The sequence below is a fragment of the Trachurus japonicus genome, chromosome 18 (genome assembly GCF_045865225.1).
Source record: "Trachurus japonicus isolate A0001 chromosome 18, Traja_1.0".
In the NCBI taxonomy this organism is placed as follows: domain Eukaryota; kingdom Metazoa; phylum Chordata; class Actinopteri; order Carangiformes; family Carangidae; genus Trachurus; species Trachurus japonicus.
Window position 1 is genome coordinate 3,757,450 of NC_140924.1, and position 18,154 is coordinate 3,775,603.

The 18,154-nt window shown below is 43.8% G+C and overlaps 3 protein-coding genes across 5 annotated transcripts in view; 2 read left to right on the forward strand and 1 right to left on the reverse strand.

Moving 5' to 3' along the window:
- Positions 1 to 18,154, forward strand: part of LOC146968372 (butyrophilin-like protein 2) — a 35,365-nt gene that overhangs the window by 7,818 nt on the left and 9,393 nt on the right. The window lies entirely within an intron of this gene.
- On the reverse strand, positions 464 to 17,089 carry LOC146968374 (uncharacterized). Its single transcript, XM_085760336.1, has 9 exons — positions 17,059 to 17,089; positions 16,146 to 16,409; positions 15,273 to 15,443; positions 14,612 to 14,689; positions 13,834 to 13,919; positions 6,759 to 6,949; positions 4,377 to 4,432; positions 951 to 1,187; positions 464 to 817 (listed from the first exon to the last, which is right to left on the reverse strand). Exons 1-9 carry the CDS (start codon positions 17,087 to 17,089, stop codon positions 504 to 506), a joined length of 1,428 nt encoding a protein of 475 aa, XP_085616462.1. The 3' UTR covers positions 464 to 503.
- On the forward strand, positions 4,081 to 13,684 carry LOC146968375 (uncharacterized). 3 transcript variants are annotated; one of them, XM_085759140.1, is made up of 5 exons: positions 4,084 to 4,215; positions 4,407 to 4,457; positions 6,331 to 6,694; positions 13,251 to 13,330; positions 13,436 to 13,684. In XM_085759140.1, exons 3-5 carry the CDS (start codon positions 6,547 to 6,549, stop codon positions 13,436 to 13,438), a joined length of 231 nt encoding a protein of 76 aa, XP_085615266.1. In that variant the 5' UTR covers positions 4,084 to 4,215; positions 4,407 to 4,457; positions 6,331 to 6,546; the 3' UTR covers positions 13,439 to 13,684. The 3 variants fall into 3 exon arrangements, 2 of the variants coding, with proteins under 2 accessions (XP_085615265.1, XP_085615266.1); XR_015034200.1 differs by lacking the exon at positions 13,251 to 13,330 and having other exon boundaries at positions 4,081 to 4,215; positions 13,436 to 13,681; XM_085759139.1 differs by lacking the exons at positions 13,251 to 13,330; positions 13,436 to 13,684 and adding an exon at positions 6,789 to 7,551 and having other exon boundaries at positions 4,083 to 4,215.

Here is an 18,154-nt window from a genome sequence, read left to right on the forward strand (position 1 = left end):
AGCAATGATGTAATTAGTTTTTGAATTTGCATAACACCACCCCTACCTGTATCAGTATAAGGGGCGGGGCAAGCAATCGTTCATTTGCATTTAAAGGGACAGGCCGTTCTGAACAGGGCTGATTTGAGAGGATGAAAAGAGCTGTGATGTTTGATCCTTGGGGTATTTTGACTGAAGCAGGTCACAGACATTGAACTATTTTAATTTGTGGAAAGGGGGCAGAATATGTCTCCTTTATTCATCATATATATGATCATATAAAATCTTTAGTCTGTCTCTTACCTCTAGGTTTAATCTGAACGCATTGTTTTACCAGCAGAACCAGCAGAACCAACAGAACCAAAAGAACCAGTCCACAGACGGATAGAAGAAGCAACAACAAGGAGAGAGGAGGAGAAGTAGAGGTGGTGGAGGAACCAGGAGGAGAGGTGGGTGAGGGTCCAGCTGTGGTGGTGGGTCTGTCTGAAATTCATCAAAATGATTTAAATACGTTTTAAGATTTATCATTGAAGCTGCACTAATGAGGTCAAAACAAGGTCAACTGGAGGCTGACCTTTGACCTCCTGACCTGTGACAGTGATCCGGCTGGGTGGAGACCCTCCATGGCCTGTGATGTTACAGCTGTAGAGGCCTTCATCAGACTTGGTAACATGGTGGATGGTCATGTGACGTGTAGGCTCAGTCCTGATGAGGGAGCCATCTTTATAGAAAGCAGCTGGGGGGTTGGAGGGAGGGGTCTCCTTTGATTGACAGCTCAGAGTGACATCATGTCCCTCCATCACAGGGAGGACAGGACTCTGCAGGATCACTGGTCCACCTCAACACAGAGACAAAGTACAGCAGTTGATCCATTTCCACACAGCTTCATCAACACTGACTCCACAGTCTGATCTTACCAGTCACAGTGATGTTGATGCTGCTGCTGCTTGTTGCTCCCTCTCTCAGCTCACACCAGTAAACTCCACTGTCTAAATGGACGACGTAGCTGAGTCTACAGGAGGAACCATTTAAAATTCCCCATTTATCACACTGAGTCCTGGTCTCTCTGGTTGTGTTCCTCATCACCTTCCATCCAGCAGAGCTGTCGTCCTCCTCACAGCTCAGAGACACTGAGTCTTCTTCAAACAGCTGAGAGCTGTTGGGACTCACAGTCAGACGAGCTGAGAGAGAATTCAGAGAATCAGAGTCTCGTTAGGGTCTCAAAGATGCTCTGACGATCATAACGCCAGCTCTTGATGAACTGTAAAGACTTCCATTGGTTCATCCTGTAGAGCAAAAACCCACTTCACACAAAGGTTTAAAAGTTGAATGCACTTCTCTAACTCAATGGCTGCCAAAGTAACGGATGTGCACTCACTCACCCATAAAGGACGTGCTAACCAGACTGCCAATCGCTCATTGAGCTCTTGGCAAAACGGTTTGCATCGTTGCACCGTGCGGGAGACAAGGGTTCGAACCCCACCTAGGGCAGGCCGTGAGAAACACAACACAAAGGGCCAGATATGACATCGGCTACACCGACACACGAGAGAAAGGAGGACCCACTGTTGCCGATGCCTATGTGGCCTTCACATCCCCGAATATCAAGGCCACACAGGCCTTTACACCACGCTGTCAAACAAAAGCTGCCTGACATCACTTTTCTGTCGTCACGGCGTTAAGCCCACCAATGTAAAAGACCTGTTTGTGATTGCCGTGGGCTCTAGTTTTTTGGGAAATTCGCCTTATCGTCTTCTTCTCCAGACGGATCTGCAAAGAGACATTCAATCGCTGACAGGCTCGTCAGACTTGTCCTTCGTAACCGTCCATGAACCATGAAGCTGGGAGGTGACGCTGGTTTTCATGCTGCTGCTTATTGATGAACAACCATGTGACTCCTGAAGCTCAGGGTATGATCTAAACTGGGACAGGGGTTACTATTAATGTCGTTGCCAATATGGAAAGCTCTAAAAGATCCTGATCCACAAACCTCAAGATCACAACCACTAAATTCAAGGTGCAGCATTCACCACACAACACACAGGACATGAAAGCAGCAGTTTTCAGTTGTCGTGTTTATAATCTGGTCTGCAACAACATCCACTCTGACATCATCTCTATGAGGACAACATGCAACATAGAAACAGATCATCTTCTAACTGTTGCATTAGTCCCAGCAGAGTCTCATGCTGCAAGTTGTTGCAGCAGCAGGTGTGAAAAAATAGAGTACACACTAGTCAAAGTGAAACATGGTCTTGGTGTGTGGTTGAGAGTTTACCGACCTGTGGTGGTGGTGCATCCCAGCAGTGAGACCAGCGCTGAAGGGAAAATGACATTGGGTTAAATATCGAACAAATTAAATAATCTGTTTGACTTCATGATCCGATCACAACCAAACATTCGAACAATCATCAACCTCCATTATTGTAATTTTCTTTTTTATTTTGGATTTTCTTTAATTCATGTAAGCTTCTCTCCATAGATGTGTGAATGTGTGTGAGTGAAGAACGTGGGGGGGGATTGTTTTTGTTTTTTGTTGTTGTTTTTTTGTTCTTCCTTTGTTTGTCTTTGTCACATGTTTTGGTTTGTGTTATTTTTGATTGAAAAAAGAATTAATAAAAAATAATATTTAAAAAAAATCATCAACCTCCAGTAGTAAACAGACTCTGGGTTAGGGGTAGGGTTAGGGTTACGGTTAGGGTTAGGGTTGTAGTTACTGAAGTTTGGAGGATTTCTGTCAACTTTTTGGGAAAAATTTGAAAAACAAAATGATTGATGACTGGAGATAGTTGGCCCAGTATAACACAACAAGCTAAAGTTTTGTAAAGCATTTGTATTGTTGAAGAGAAGAGCTGGTACTTACAGAGCAGACAGAGAGACGTTCCACTGCACAGCATGACGATCAGTCCCGACTGCCACGGCTGAATAACCCACATCCTTCTTAGTTCAGTCTGAGTGTGACTTCCTGCCACGCAGTTTCCAGACAAGACTTCACTTCAGTCTGTCAGCTCAATCAGCTGATTGATGCAAAAAATGTAAATAAAACAAGCAAAGCAACGCTCAGGCTCCGGTGTGGAGAGGATGTGCATGATTTTGATTCATTCCTCGAGAGTGAAATTAAGTGAACTGTGTGCATCTCTGCAGAGTAAAATCCCAGTTTAGAAATGACTCCTTATATTTGTTTGATGTGGATGTGAATGTTTTAAAGCGCTCTGCCAGCGGGGGGCGCTGGGGGCCGTGCTGTCGCCTCAACACTCTGCAGTCACAGGAAGTTTGTTGTGGCTGATGCATCTGCAGAGCTCCAGGTTTCCTCCTCTGCTGTGATTGGTGCACCAGTCTGGAGGACCACTGGACCTTCAACTAATCCTGCACCACCTTTATGTTTATGTTTATTGAGATCCCCATTAGCATCTGCATAGCATCCGCTATTCTTCCACATTCTAGGTTTTTAACAATGTTGTCTACTGTTGTCTGTCCTTCTGTCCTTCTGTCCTTCGTGTTGATCTCTTGCAAATCGTTTTCCAATGTGGGTTCCCTCCTGCAGATGGCAAATAAACTGACTCCGACTCCGGCCAGAGGAAATCAGTTCAAACATTCAGTGGTGTGATGGATTATTATCTCCAGCTCACCAAAGACTCAGACTTTGTAGAATTCAAAACAACAGCAATAATGTGCCCACCAAGTCTCATTAATGTCTCATCTCCAGTCAGTGTGTTTGCCCACAAAGGGACAGTGGGGGGGGGGCTTGTTTGAATATGTTAATTGCCCGATAGAGTCTCTCAGACACTGGTTTAGATCTGTCCACTACACTGAGCCAGTTCTTTAATTGAAGACAGGGGTTTACTGCCGGAGAGGAAGATCCAGACCTTAGGCTCGGGGTGAATGTTGCACAGTTGAAAGGGAAAGTGAAAGAGAGGGAGTCATTACTGCTCAGCATCGTGACTTCCCCTCAGCCTCTGACTGTTCCAGGAAAGATTTAGTTAATTAAGAAGTTAAGAAGTTTACATGCAGCTCAGCTGAGAAGTGTGCACATGTCTGTCCGGTGACATCCAGCCTGCGTTCTTTCAAATCTTCCCATCACACTAAAACTCCCTCGGTGCCAAATATAAACCTGACCTGTTGCTCATGTACACTTTCCCCTCAGCAACCGCTCAGGCAACTGCTCCTCTGAACTCGTCCTCATGGATTCCCTCAAAGTTTTCTTACTTTGTTTTGTCGTTGTTTGTGTGGCTCAAGGTGAGAACGTCAAGCTTCTGACCCAACGGGCTGAGCTCATTAAAAACATCCACGCTGAAGAGTGCACATGGACACTGGCTCTTGCACTCTGGCAGAAACATTTGCACTTTTTTAGATTTGAGCACAGCATTCTGCACATTATATATTTGCAGATTTCTTACGCAGCTCCATCTGTGTTTTGTCTTCTGCAGGTGATGTGGTGTCGGCTCTGCTGCACCTGAGACAGAGGGACGTTAGAGAAAGTACGTGCAGTCGTGCACCCTATTTTTTGTTCACTGTGCCATAAGTGTGTGTGTGAAGCTGTTTTTAGTTGAGTTAGACGTCTCTGTCCGTCTGCTTCAGGACGTATGACCAAAAGGTTCCACCGTGGTCGGACTCCTTCTTCTAGCTGTGGGAGGGACCAATAAGAGAGACAGGGGGGTGTTTTTATTTCTAGTAACAAGTTGGTGTGTGTTTATTCATTTGTTATATTGAGGAGGCAGCAGTGTGTTCAGTTTTGTAAATATACTGTAGTATATATATGCATTTGTTCTTTTTAATGGTTTTGTTAGGTGAGTTAGTAGAAACCTGTGCATGGAAGTTTCCAAGTAGCACTCACGATAAAGGGCATCAATTTCCATGTGGCTGTTGCTGTAGCTGCAGGTTTTGTTTGTTTTTTCTTGTAAATAATGAAATAAATCAGCATGTACCATCTGACTGCTTCTCATTGTCCTTCTAACACCAACATCCCATCACACACAGATAACCTGCCGTGTGATGCCTCTTAAAGAGCAGCAGCACTGATGTCAGTGTCACATCCATGTTGAGTTTCTAAGTTTGTTGAGTCCAAAAAACAAAACAGAAACTGTATTTAATCATGCTGCATCTATATTTCAGTGCTGTAACTGAACGCAGCAGCTGGAGTTCTCATTACTGACATGATGACTAATAATAAAAGCCTGGTAACTAAATTTAGCCGAGCATGCAGAGAGTTGGCGCTGCATCATGAGCTGGAAACTGCCTTTATTTATTGGGGGAGGGCCAACTGAAAGCCATGATGACGCCCTGATTACAAACAATTCATCAATACAATATACAAGATGTAAATATAAAGCAGTAATACAAAAACAACAATTCTACAGTTCTAACATTTGGGATATTACTGTAAGAGTCGAGGGATTATGGGCATGAGTGGAGTAACTGGGTAACTTAAAAGTAAAGGAGTTTTTTTTAAAGAAAGACCTTATAAATAAACAGGGGTCATGGGTCATGAACCATCACCAGTAATGAATCTAATTGCAGTGTGATAAACTGTAGTTTTAGTGTAGATGGCAAAACATGCATATGAATGACATTCCCGTAGCTATAGTCCAATTGCCTATTGATAAAAAAAAAGCTTGTATGCTACTACTATCTGCTTCCTACAGTGGCTAATAAGGAAGGCCAGATTTTTTTCTGTAAAAGAATGCTAATAAAGGTTTCACTTTGTTAGTTCTGCCCATAGACTGTAAAAAGAATGGACGTAGCATCCGTGACGTCACCCATTGGTTTTGGGGAGTCGTTTTGGGGAGTCGTTTTGGGACTCAAATATGGCGGCCTGAACAGCGCCATGTTGGATTGGCCGGCCGAGAACCCGCCCACTGGCCTTGAAGCAGCCTGTCTCCGGACCTGTCACTCAACGTTTCTGTGCCCTAATTGGCCAGAGTTTTAACCTAATAACAGTAAAACGGTAGAGTTAAAAAAAAAATCACCCCCCTCAGAGTGTGTGTGGGGGTAGAAACTATCGATTGAGACCAAAAAAACGTTCTGACACCAGGCTTTGATCATGTTTATTGAGGATGTAAAGTCGGTGATTTTAACATGGGGGTCTATGGAGAATGCTGCTTTCTGACACCAGCCCCCAGAGGAATCCGAGGGGATTGCAGTTTTTTTTTAACGCGGAAGTGAGCTTCACTTCTCAGACCCCCTTGGTTCTGCTACATGTGGTTGAAAAGACAACTTGTCATCAATCCAGATGTCCAGATAGGAGTCCCATCAGAAGTAGTTATGACACTCTTATTCAAATCAACAGAAAGATGTTTGTTTTTTTTGGGTGAAAATCATATATTTCGGTTTGCCTGGTTTGGTCTTCTTCAGGTCAGCAGGAAGTGGAGGTGGCACCAGAGCAGAGCGTCCTGCTGCCGTGTCACAGTCCCACCAGTGAAGACATCCAGGTGTTCACGTGGACCAGACCTGACCTGAGATCAGACGGTTACGTCTACTTCTACAGGAAGGGTTGACAGGAACAAGCGCTCGTACCAAAGCTACCAGCTTCCGTCTTTCCAAGGCCGAGTGGAGCTGAGAGACCCGGACATGAAGGACGGAGACGTCTCCGTGGTCCTGAAGAACGTCACCGTGGACGACGCCGGGACGTACAGCTGTTACGTCTCAATGGGAAACCTGAGGGGAAGTAAAGTGACGCACTCTGAGATGTGTCACCTCACAGTCAACCCACACTCAGGTGAGTCCGCCCAGCCCAGTGTGTGTGTGTGTCTCCATCGACTGCAGGTTTGTGGTCACGTGACCTCAGCTGCTTCCTGTTGTCTCGTCCGCAGGACAAACACCAGAAGGCCTGCGGGACCAACTGGAAGATCTGGGGAAGAAGCTGCAGGAGATGTGGAAGGGGGAAACGGCAGCAGCAGTCCTGGCTCTCACTGCTGTTGTTGTTGTTCTGGTTGTTGTTCTGGTGGTTGTTGTTGTTGTTGTTGTCAAGTGTCTGAGAGGTAAACCACACGTGGACCACCCCAAATTATAAGTATAATTTGATATGACCAAGACACCTAAAAACAAAAACATGGCCGTTTTCATCCATTTACCAGCAAGTGGGCAACACACATACACTGGAGTGAATGGGTTTTCTGGGCACTTTTGCAATACCCATATCCTGCCACTAGGGGTACATGAGGCTTACCACGGGAGTCAATGGAAGTGTTGTTACTCTCTTATTACAGCGCTCTAGTTTAGGCCATGCCCAGGTTGAGGTCAGAGTTCATCCCCTCCATCACAGAGAGAAAAATATAAGGTATAAAAATGTTTGGGGAAATTTGTGCATATGGATTTGTGAGTTGAGGGGTACCTGTATGGTATGTTTGGTATGTATGCTGAATATTTGGAAGGATACTACTGGCAGTGTGAACTGATAAGATCACCCTTTTTTTTCTATTATTACTGGTGTACTCTTTGGACATTTGTTAGTAGAAGATGAGAGGGACAAGGGGACTTGGCACTCCTGTGTTAATTAATTGAACTGTATGTGATGTACTTCCCCCTTTGTGTTCAGATACTGACTGTATCCAGCAAGGGGAGGGGAGGGAAATAAGCCAGGAGAGGGAGGGGGGGTGGTATGGGTGGGATAAGGGTGGGACAATAGCTCATACAGTTATGACGTACACATTTTATATATGATGTACAGTATTGTGGTATATGTACGATGTACAGTGGTATATGTACGATGTACGGTGGTGTATGTATGTCAATTATGTTGCTGTGAATTTGATTTAATGTGGGCATATTGTAAAAAGGGGGGGGGGGTGAAATAATAAAAACTTGATCACAAAAAAAAGGTATAAAAATGCCAAAAGGGCTAAATAATATTATTGCCTTCATCAGGTTATTCCCTGAGTTCAGCGCTGGTGAAGCGCAAAGCTCAGTGAATCAATGTTTTTTACACAGAACCACAGGATTTGTTTCAGACCAGATCAACTCCTCACTGTCAAAAGACTCTTTATTCTGTTAGGTATTCTAGCAAGGAGGTTCAACAAACTCTGAGCCTAACCCTGAACTCTGAGTCGACTTACACTGTGAAGTGAAACTCTACCCCTCAGATCTCCATTAAACTGTCAAAGAATGCTGCTCGAGGCTGTACGGACTGTGCAATAGTCTCTGTGCAATACATGTGTTTAATGTCTGTCTATGAATGTTGCCTTTTTGCACAGGGATCTCAAAGGAATTTAAATATAAAGGAACTGGACTTGTTTATTTGTCTAGGAAGACGTTTCACCTCTCATCCAAGAGGCTTCATCAGTTCTTTGCAGAGGGATGTGTACTGGAAAAAAAATGTACAGGGTCAACACGTTCTCACTCCCAGTGCGTCAACCCCCTGACGAACGGTCACTGTCCCTCCTCGTCACATGCCTGACTCATTAGGTACCCGTTTTTCGTCATGAGGTGACGAGCGGGGATTTCAATTCATTCCAATGCAACCCCCTTCGCGGCGATATGTGACGCTCAGAGTAAAGTGATCCAGCCGACCGGACGCGGCGCTGAACGACGCACTGAGCTGGAAAACTTTTTTTCCCCTTTGAAGCTTTATTGAACCTGGTGTGTCTGACATAGCTTTCATCCAAGCCGTCATTTTGGTTATTATTTATTTACTGATCTTGGCGTTGGTGCAGAATAATAAACAAACAAACAAACAAACAAACAAACAAATAAATTACATCCTTGTCGGAAGACCAGACGGGGTGGGGGTGTGTAATAAATAAATAAAGAAATAAATATTTTTGTCCCGTGCGTAATTGTCAAGATCCGCATTTCGATTAAACTCGCCTTTCTTCTTTTGTACGAGTTGTTGGACGACTGCATTTTCATTTTATTTACTTATTTCCCTGTCCTAAGTCATGTTTATGGATACACAGTTGAATATTGTCATTTTACCCTCGGCATTTTCCCCTCACTTTGCTGAATATCTGTTGATTCATGTCATAAACACGTTTTGTTCATTAAAAACATGTGGTGTTTATTAAAAATATGTTGTTCATTCAAATCGGTTGTTGTTCATTGCAGAACAATAGAATATTAATACGGTGATTTATATACAGATATTGATCGCGCAGTGTGACCACAATCACTACGCACGGAGGCGTGAGGGACATTTGAAACAGCTGTATCAATCGTCCCTGCAGCGACTACTGACACTTCAACCTGTTTTGGCTCTAAACTTCAAAACTATGACATTGCATAGTTTAGGACCTGTTTATGTACGAATTCATCTGTTGTTAGGTCATATTATTATTGCATGAAACACACAATACAACTTTTGATCACAAAAAAACTACCGCACGTAACATTTTACTTTCCGTAGTAAAAAAAACAGGTTCGCGCTAATAACTTTTGAATGGCGTGACGTAATTTCACAAGCTTTCCCAGGATTGGTCGGTGTTGAGTGCTGAACTAGAGGATGTGACGTCATTGCAACGGCGCCACCATAGACTGCGACACTGCCATCTACGGCGTCTGGACGGAACTACAACACCTTAACAGTGTGTTTGTGATCATGAGGAGTGGAAATTAAGCCATGTTGATTTAATTCAACAGCATGTGAATAAACAGTGAGGAATCAGAACAGTTAGACAGCTCTTTTTCAACAAAGTCCAAATAATTCAAGTAACTCAAGTCATATAGGCCTTTTTTTTTTTTAATTGCAGAAAACAACATTTCTCCCCCCTTCTCCCTCCTCCCGCCCAGGAACCTTAGTTTATAATATAGTGTAGAATGAACCCGTCCACTGTAGTAATGTTTATGCACAACTGCACCACTTTAGCCAGCTCCTTTATTTCTGGTTTTACATTGGACAAACTGATTAAGGCTCCATTTTCAGGAGACACAGCTATTCTTTAATAACTTCCACATTCGTTGGGTTACGTTCAGAGGTTTATCAGGGCAGGGCCTAGGGTCATCCAGTGTTAGCAATTACAGACCCATCTGACCTTCACAGGGGTCACAGGTCAACTTTTCATGTGAAATTTGACGATTTTTGCTATCAATTCAGGCATAAAACACCAATACTTGGAGCTGGGAAGCTGAAATCTTTAGATTCTAGTCCAGACCTTGGAGCAGATTGAAGATCAGAGCTGTGCTCCACTCAGAAGTGTCCAAAATGGCCATGGTAAGTGTCAAAGGTCACAGGGGTCAAACATCAAAGTTAATCCTAACAAAACACACACGCTTTAAGTAATCATCATGAAATTTAGATGAGTTGTATATCAGAGAGTCCTCTATCATTATATTGTATTCCCATTGCTCTGGGGGCCACGGGGGGCCCCTGGGGGCCACTTCGCTTTCCCATGCTCTCACAGATTCGGGTGTCGGGTCAGTGGATAAGGGCCTCACAATGAGTCCACAGGCCAAGTTTCAAGTGATTCGGTTGGTTTCTATGGAAACAGCGGCCTCCTGGAGACAGAGGAATGCGGCTGTTTGAAGCCCCGCCTCTCGAAAAGTAATGGCTCAATCAGGACCGAACGCACATCAACGCGTTCGTCTTGGGCCCCCGGAACCACTGATATCAAATTCAGAACTGTACGACTTTTAGAAATATATTTCATCCATTTCAGCTTTTCAGATTCAGAGCCTCTCAGACTTAATGCCTGAGAGACCTTCTGAGTCAGAAAAGGTCCTGATTGAGCCATTACTTTTCGAGAGGCGGGGCTTCAAACAGCCGCATTCCTCTGTCTCCAGGAGGCCGCTGTTTCCATAGAAACCAACCGAATCACTTGAAACTTGGCCTGTGGACTCATTGTGAGGCCCTTATCCACTGACCCGACACCCGAATCTGTGAGAGCATGGGAAAGCGAAGTGGCCCCCAGGGGCCCCCCGTGGCCCCCAGAGCAATGGGAATACAATATAATGATAGAGGACTCTCTGATATACAACTCATCTAAATTTCATGATGATTACTTAAAGCGTGTGTGTTTTGTTAGGATTAACTTTGATGTTTGACCCCTGTGACCTTTGACACTTACCATGGCCATTTTGGACACTTCTGAGTGGAGCACAGCTCTGATCTTCAATCTGCTCCAAGGTCTGGACTAGAATCTAAAGATTTCAGCTTCCCAGCTCCAAGTATTGGTGTTTTATGCCTGAATTGATAGCAAAAATCGTCAAATTTCACATGAAAAGTTGACCTGTGACCCCTGTGAAGGTCAGATGGGTCTGTAATTGCTAACACTGGATGACCCTAGGCCCTGCCCTGATAAACCTCTGAACGTAACCCAACGAATGTGGAAGTTATTAAAGAATAGCTGTGTCTCCTGAAAATGGAGCCTTAATCAGTTTGTCCAATGTAAAACCAGAAATAAAGGAGCTGGCTAAAATGGTGCAGTTGTGCATAAACATTACTACAGTGGACGGGTTCATTCTACACTATATTATAAACTAAGGTTCCTGGGCGGGAGGAGGGAGAAGGGGGGAGAAATGTTGTTTTCTGCAATTAAAAAAAAAAAGGCCTATATGACTTGAGTTACTTGAATTATTTGGACTTTGTTGAAAAAGAGCTGTCTAACTGTTCTGATTCCTCACTGTTTATTCACATGCTGTTGAATTAAATCAACATGGCTTAATTTCCACTCCTCATGATCACAAACACACTGTTAAGGTGTTGTAGTTCCGTCCAGACGCCGTAGATGGCAGTGTCGCAGTCTATGGTGGCGCCGTTGCAATGACGTCACATCCTCTAGTTCAGCACTCAACACCGACCAATCCTGGGAAAGCTTGTGAAATTACGTCACGCCATTCAAAAGTTATTAGCGCGAACCTGTTTTTTTTACTACGGAAAGTAAAATGTTACGTGCGGTAGTTTTTTTGTGATCAAAAGTTGTATTGTGTGTTTCATGCAATAATAATATGACCTAACAACAGATGAATTCGTACATAAACAGGTCCTAAACTATGCAATGTCATAGTTTTGAAGTTTAGAGCCAAAACAGGTTGAAGTGTCAGTAGTCGCTGCAGGGACGATTGATACAGCTGTTTCAAATGTCCCTCACGCCTCCGTGCGTAGTGATTGTGGTCACACTGCGCGATCAATATCTGTATATAAATCACCGTATTAATATTCTATTGTTCTGCAATGAACAACAACCGATTTGAATGAACAACATATTTTTAATAAACACCACATGTTTTTAATGAACAAAACGTGTTTATGACATGAATCAACAGATATTCAGCAAAGTGAGGGGAAAATGCCGAGGGTAAAATGACAATATTCAACTGTGTATCCATAAACATGACTTAGGACAGGGAAATAAGTAAATAAAATGAAAATGCAGTCGTCCAACAACTCGTACAAAAGAAGAAAGGCGAGTTTAATCGAAATGCGGATCTTGACAATTACGCACGGGACAAAAATATTTATTTATTTATTTATTTATTACACACCCCCACCCCGTCTGGTCTTCCGACAAGGATGTAATTTATTTATTTGTTTGTTTGTTTGTTTATTTATTATTCTGCACCAACGCCAAGATCAGTAAATAAATAATAACCAAAATGACGGCTTGGATGAAAGCTATGTCAGACACACCAGGTTCAATAAAGCTTCAAAGGGGAAAAAAAGTTTTCCAGCTCAGTGCGTCGTTCAGCGCCGCGTCCGGTCGGCTGGATCACTTTACTCTGAGCGTCACATATCGCCGCGAAGGGGGTTGCATTGGAATGAATTGAAATCCCCGCTCGTCACCTCATGACGAAAAACGGGTACCTAATGAGTCAGGCATGTGACGAGGAGGGACAGTGACCGTTCGTCAGGGGGTTGACGCACTGGGAGTGAGAACGTGTTGACAGGGTTGTTACTCGTAGGTAAAATAAAGTTGTTGTTTTTTTTTAATTCTTGGTTTGGTTTCTCTTTATTGTCAGACCTGCACAGTTTCACACACATTTCACCAAAGATCAACACAAATATTACAAAACTGGCAGATTCATGTTTGATTTCATATTTACAGAACTTCCCCGCCTGCAGTTTGTTTGGTTTCCCTGAAGAGGTTTGGTTTCATGTTGAAACCATCTCCCCTCCCCTGGCCCACACTGTTCGTCTCCAATATTCAGAGGTGAAAATAGTTGTGGGGTTATTAATGCAGGGAGCGTCATGTAGCCGGTGCATGCGTTTCACTTTCACTTCACAGGGACACGTCCTGTCAGCGCTGCAACATAAAACCAAACATCAACAAACCACCTGAAGAGCCTGATGATGAAATCTGAGTGAAGGCTGAGGGAAACCAAACCACATTTCACTTTTCTCTCAGAGTGGATCAGAGTTCATCCTGCAGGTTTAGTTCCAGTGTGCAGACTGATGCTGCCACCTGCTGGCTGCTCCGTGTCACTGGTCAACACACTGTTGCTTTCTATGTCTCAGCCTGTTGGATTACTGTAGTAAAATCCTAATGAGTTTCTTTGGTATAAACCAATTCTCCTCTTGTCAACCTTGCAGTAAACCATACAAAGCTCCACCAGGACCAGTGACCCGGTGTCCAACATCATGGACCAGACTGGATCTGCTCCCTGACCCATGTTGTCAGGTTTGGTGGAAATCAGTTCAGCACTTTTTGCGTAATCCTGCTGATAAATAACAGACGGCTGGTTTTTATGGTTTTAGCTGGAGCAGCAGAGACTAACTGACCAACAGGAAGTCCATTATGTGACGATCAACCAACATGTTTTCCCCTCAGGTGTGAAGAGCTGTTGCTCTTCTTTGAGGTTTTGTGGTTAGCTACATCTGTGAATATCTTCAGACTGGGTCTTTCTCCAACACTTTGATGCAGTTCCCACACCAGAAACATCATTAATGCACCTTCTTCTGCTCAGAACCACCGGGTCACCTGGTCAGACCTCCACCTGCAGCTGGAGGACGTCGGTGTTCGGAGGGAAGGACGTCCTCAGCGAAGAGTAGACGACCTCTGGCTTTGGAGAAACCTCTGCACACAAACAAAAACACACACAGAAAGGTGAGTTGAGAGCAGGTCCTGACTGACCTCTGACCTCTGACTCTGACTGAGATGAAGAACTTAAAGGTCTAGTGTGTAAAATGGGGGGAAAACCCCTGATATCTAGTGTTCAGATTCTAGTTTGCAGCGCTCACCCCTAGTGTCGGCAAAGTGACGGTGGCCTCCAAGGACAAAACAATTAGTTTACTAGGACTGGGCCGTTCAAACATGGCGGCGCAAGATGGCAACACTCTCTAAAGCAAGACCCTTCTTATATGTATATGTAAAAGAAGAATTATGAGGCTATGAAAACCAAACAGGTTTTATCGTATAGTGATTTTACACTTATACAAATATATTCATGGGTAATGTATTCAGACTTTGCCAATAAACCTTGTTATTTATTACACACTGGAGCTTATGTTTCACAGTCGGCCTACATCACCATTTTCTCACATGTTCTTTCTTTAACACCTCTGGTGTGAAAAGCGACTGGAAACTGAGAAGCCACAGTATGCTGTCTAGATACAGACAGGCTGTCGTTGTGCATCTGCAGTGAGCAATATGAATCATATTGTCTAGGTAAACACCAGCTTGTATTTAACTTATTTCTCTCTTAGAAGAAGAAATGAGTCGACAGACAATGTGGATAATAGAGATGAGGCTGGTTAACGAAGCTGTACCTCTGTTCCCGTTTGGTTTGATGACGACTTGCTGGTAGGTGACGTCCTCTGATGGTTTCACAGCTGAGCAGCAGCAGACTGGCAGCAAAAGAAAAGACAAACACTGGTAACACTGGTGGCTGTTTCCTTCCAATGAGACATGACAGAGCTTCTATGTAATTTTGATTGACTTGGGGCACGATTTGACAACATAGTTCAGTTTTGAGAACAGATTAAACTGTTTTGAGGTGAAAGTTTGGTTTTGCAAGAAGAGCCTGAGGTTTTGTGAATGTAGCTTGAAAATTGGGGTTCGTGTTCACAGTTTAGAGAAAAGGAGAGCAGAAGAAATGTGTCTTAGCAATCGAGAAAAAAGTGTGACCACAGTGTCAAACAGGAAGAACAAACTGTTGAGCCTGTGCTCTTTGTTGCTTCTTTTTATGCCTAACAAAAGTTACATTTATTATAGGGAAGTTTTGAAGTGACAAAGCTGCCAAAGATTTAAAATCTCTGTACCGATATTTTAAAAAAAAAATGCACATTCACGTTTGTCTCTATTTATTTTAGAGGTGTATGGCTCCTATTTCACTTTCCTACTTCTACTAAGTTCTGGTTGAAGATCTGAAGGTTGGACCGATCCTACAGGTGGAATGAAGAGCCAAGAATCCAAAAGTCTGAGCCTCACCTCTGTGTTTCCTGCAGATGCACCCTTTTACCGCCAGAACCAGCAGAACCAGCAGAACCAGGCCGGATGGAATGGACCATAACACAGAGAGGTAAGAAGATAAGGGAGATGAGGTGGGAGGAGCAATGGAGAAACCAGATGTGGGAGGAGGTGTGGTGGGGGAGGGTTTCTCTGAAAACAGATGCAAACAATAATCAGACCCAATAAAAAAGGACATTGAAGGCATCACACATGAGTGAAAGATTGAATCGGACTTCGACTTCCAACCCCTTCAAGACCTTGGGATCTCCTTCCTGTTGGACATTCCCAGAAACCCTCCAGAGTGAACTATCATCTAGAAGACTATTGATCAGTTTCGCTGCTGCTCTTACCACTTCCTCAACCTCTACTTCAGCTGTGTCTTCAAGTTCTGTTCAGGAAAACCACAAACCACAATGACGACAAGCTCGAACCCTGATGGAGCTGAACACCCTTGAACTTTTGCAGAGAATGCACACACTCTGAGATGATGAGCATCCCATATTCCCAGAATAGTGCCTACGAGACCAGAATTACTGCGAGTTTTGGAACACATCTCTGATGTTTTAAGACTGTAGGTTGGTATTAGCTTATCTAGAACCTATTTAGATGTAGATGGGACACATCCACAAGTTTTCTCAAACTCTGGACGGTCAAAGTCAACAGTAGAAATCTCCGCTAAGGAGTGTCCCACAACAACATCTACAGCTGGACCTCAGTGTAAATCTAATCTAAGTCCTGGGAACATTGCGGACACTATCGAATAAATCAGTGATCTCGCCAAAATACTTCTTCACAACTGCAGAGGTCATCGTCTTTCTGACCCGTTGGCCCTATCTGAGGCTGACCTGTGACCTTTGACCTCCTGACCTGTGACAGTGATCCAGCTGGGTGGAGACCCTCCATGGCCTGTGATGTCACAGCTGTAGAGGCCTTCATCAGACTTGGTAACATGGTGGATGGTCATGTGACGTGTAGGCTCAGTCCTGATGAGGGAGCCATCTTTATAGAAAGCAGCTGGGGGGTTGGAGGGAGGGGTCTCCTTTGATTGACAGCTCAGAGTGACATCATGTCCCTCCATCACAGGGAGGACAGGACTCTGCAGGATCACTGGTCCACCTCAACACAGAGACAAAGTACAGCAGTTGATCCATTTCCACACAGCTTCATCAACACTGACTCCACAGTCTGATCTTACCAGTCACAGTGATGTTGATGCTGCTGCTGCTTGTTGCTCCCTCTCTCAGCTCACACCAGTAAACTCCACTGTCTGATGGGACGGTCACACTGATTCTACAGGAGGAACCAGTTGATCTACCCCAGTCATCACACTGACTCCTCTGTCCTCTGGTTGTGTTCCTCATCACCTTCCATCCAGCAGAGCTGTCGTCCTCCTCACAGCTCAGAGACACTGGGTAGTCTCTAAACAGCTGAGAGCTGCTGGGACTCACAGTCAGACGAGCTAAAATAAATTCATGAACCAGAAGAAAACAGATTTAATGTTGATGTTTGCTGTAATTTATACAAACATCGATGTGACCGTTAACAGTAGACGTTGTCTGACCTTGGTTTGTTGAGCAGCAGAGGACAGAAGTCGACACTGAGGACACAGGACGGTTTGACATTCAACATTAACCACTGACAGCTTCATCCACCATGGGTCAACAACTCTGAATGCACCCTGACCCCCTCATTAAACAATTCTGCATCTATCTAACCTGTGTAAATGCTGCAAATATAATACTTTAAAAACTAGTATTGTACTTACAGAGCAGCCAGAGAAGAGATGTTGCTCCCATGGTTGCCTAGCTCACACTGTTGTGATCAGAGCTCAGACTCAGCACTACAGATCTCAGCAGAGTCAACACCACTTCCTCTTGGTTGATGGTATTTACACAAAAGGGGGGTTTCTGTTTCACACTAACAGGTCATGAAACATTGGTGGGTTTAGTTCACCAGAAAACAACCAACCAAACACTGACGGGAAGGGTGGAAATAATTCATGGGTGTCAAAATTATGTCACAGCAGTTCAGTCCACTTCTACAGTAGAGTCGACAGGAACAAGCCTCAGATGCGGTGAGAACTTTGATGAGAAATCCGGAGGTGAAAAAGGTGATGCTTTATTTTGTCATGATCTTGACACTTACAAACCAACCACATAAGATCCAGTGAAGGCCGAGATACGGAGGCTGAGACAAACAAACAGAAACCAACGCCTCATACCACCCCAGGCCTGACAACGAGAGGCTCAACATGTTGGTGACCCACTTAGAAACTTCTTCAGATTCAGAATCAGAATCAGAATCAGAATCAGAATCAGAACTGTTTTATTGCCAAGAGCAGTAAAGGTCAGTTTACAGCACGAGGAACTTGTCTTGGTGTCAGGTGCAAACATAAAGGTACCAAAAATATAATAGAATAAGAATTTAGAGAATTAAGAACTTAAATAAAATAAAATAGAATGAATTAAAATATTCTAGTGCAAAAGATATGCATATACTTTATACAAAAAGGAAATATGCATACCGTATATGATAAATACACATATACTATACTGAATTAAAACACAAAACAAGACGGACAAGAGCGCACCAAAACACAGAGGCAGCCATCTTGTTTCAGGACGGTACCGAAACCAGAGAAAGGTCAAGTTCTACTTTGTATTTGTCTTGTTGGCTCACATCTGTCTCTCTGTCTGGACTCTAGATCCATCATCAACCTGACAGAGTCCTGGGTAACAGAGGACTCGTGTCCTGACCATGAGTGGCCACCAGGGGGCAGCATCCGAGAGACATAAGATGTAGACTAGACACAAGGCAGGAGGTCCACGTCCTCAGAGGCAAGGCAAGAATATGTGTATAGT

What these genes read in the sequence shown, in the direction of transcription:
- LOC146968374 (XM_085760336.1), bottom strand. Translation starts at nt 17,089, where the DNA reads ATGGGAGCAACATCTCTTCTCTGGCTGCTCT. An exon ending in CAAACCAAACGGGAACAGAG is followed by an intron (nt 13,920 to 14,611) that starts GTACAGCTTCGT and finishes GTTTGTGTGCAG; the next exon opens with AGGTTTCTCCAAAGCCAGAG. An exon ending in CAAAACACAGATGGAGCTGC is followed by an intron (nt 1,188 to 4,376) that starts GTAAGAAATCTG and finishes GACCCTAACGAG; the next exon opens with ACTCTGATTCTCTGAATTCT.
- LOC146968375 (XM_085759139.1), top strand. Translation starts at nt 6,547, where the DNA reads ATGAAGGACGGAGACGTCTCCGTGGTCCTGAAGAACGTCACCGTGGAC. An exon ending in CACAGTCAACCCACACTCAG is followed by an intron (nt 6,695 to 6,788) that starts GTGAGTCCGCCC and finishes TCTCGTCCGCAG; the next exon opens with GACAAACACCAGAAGGCCTG.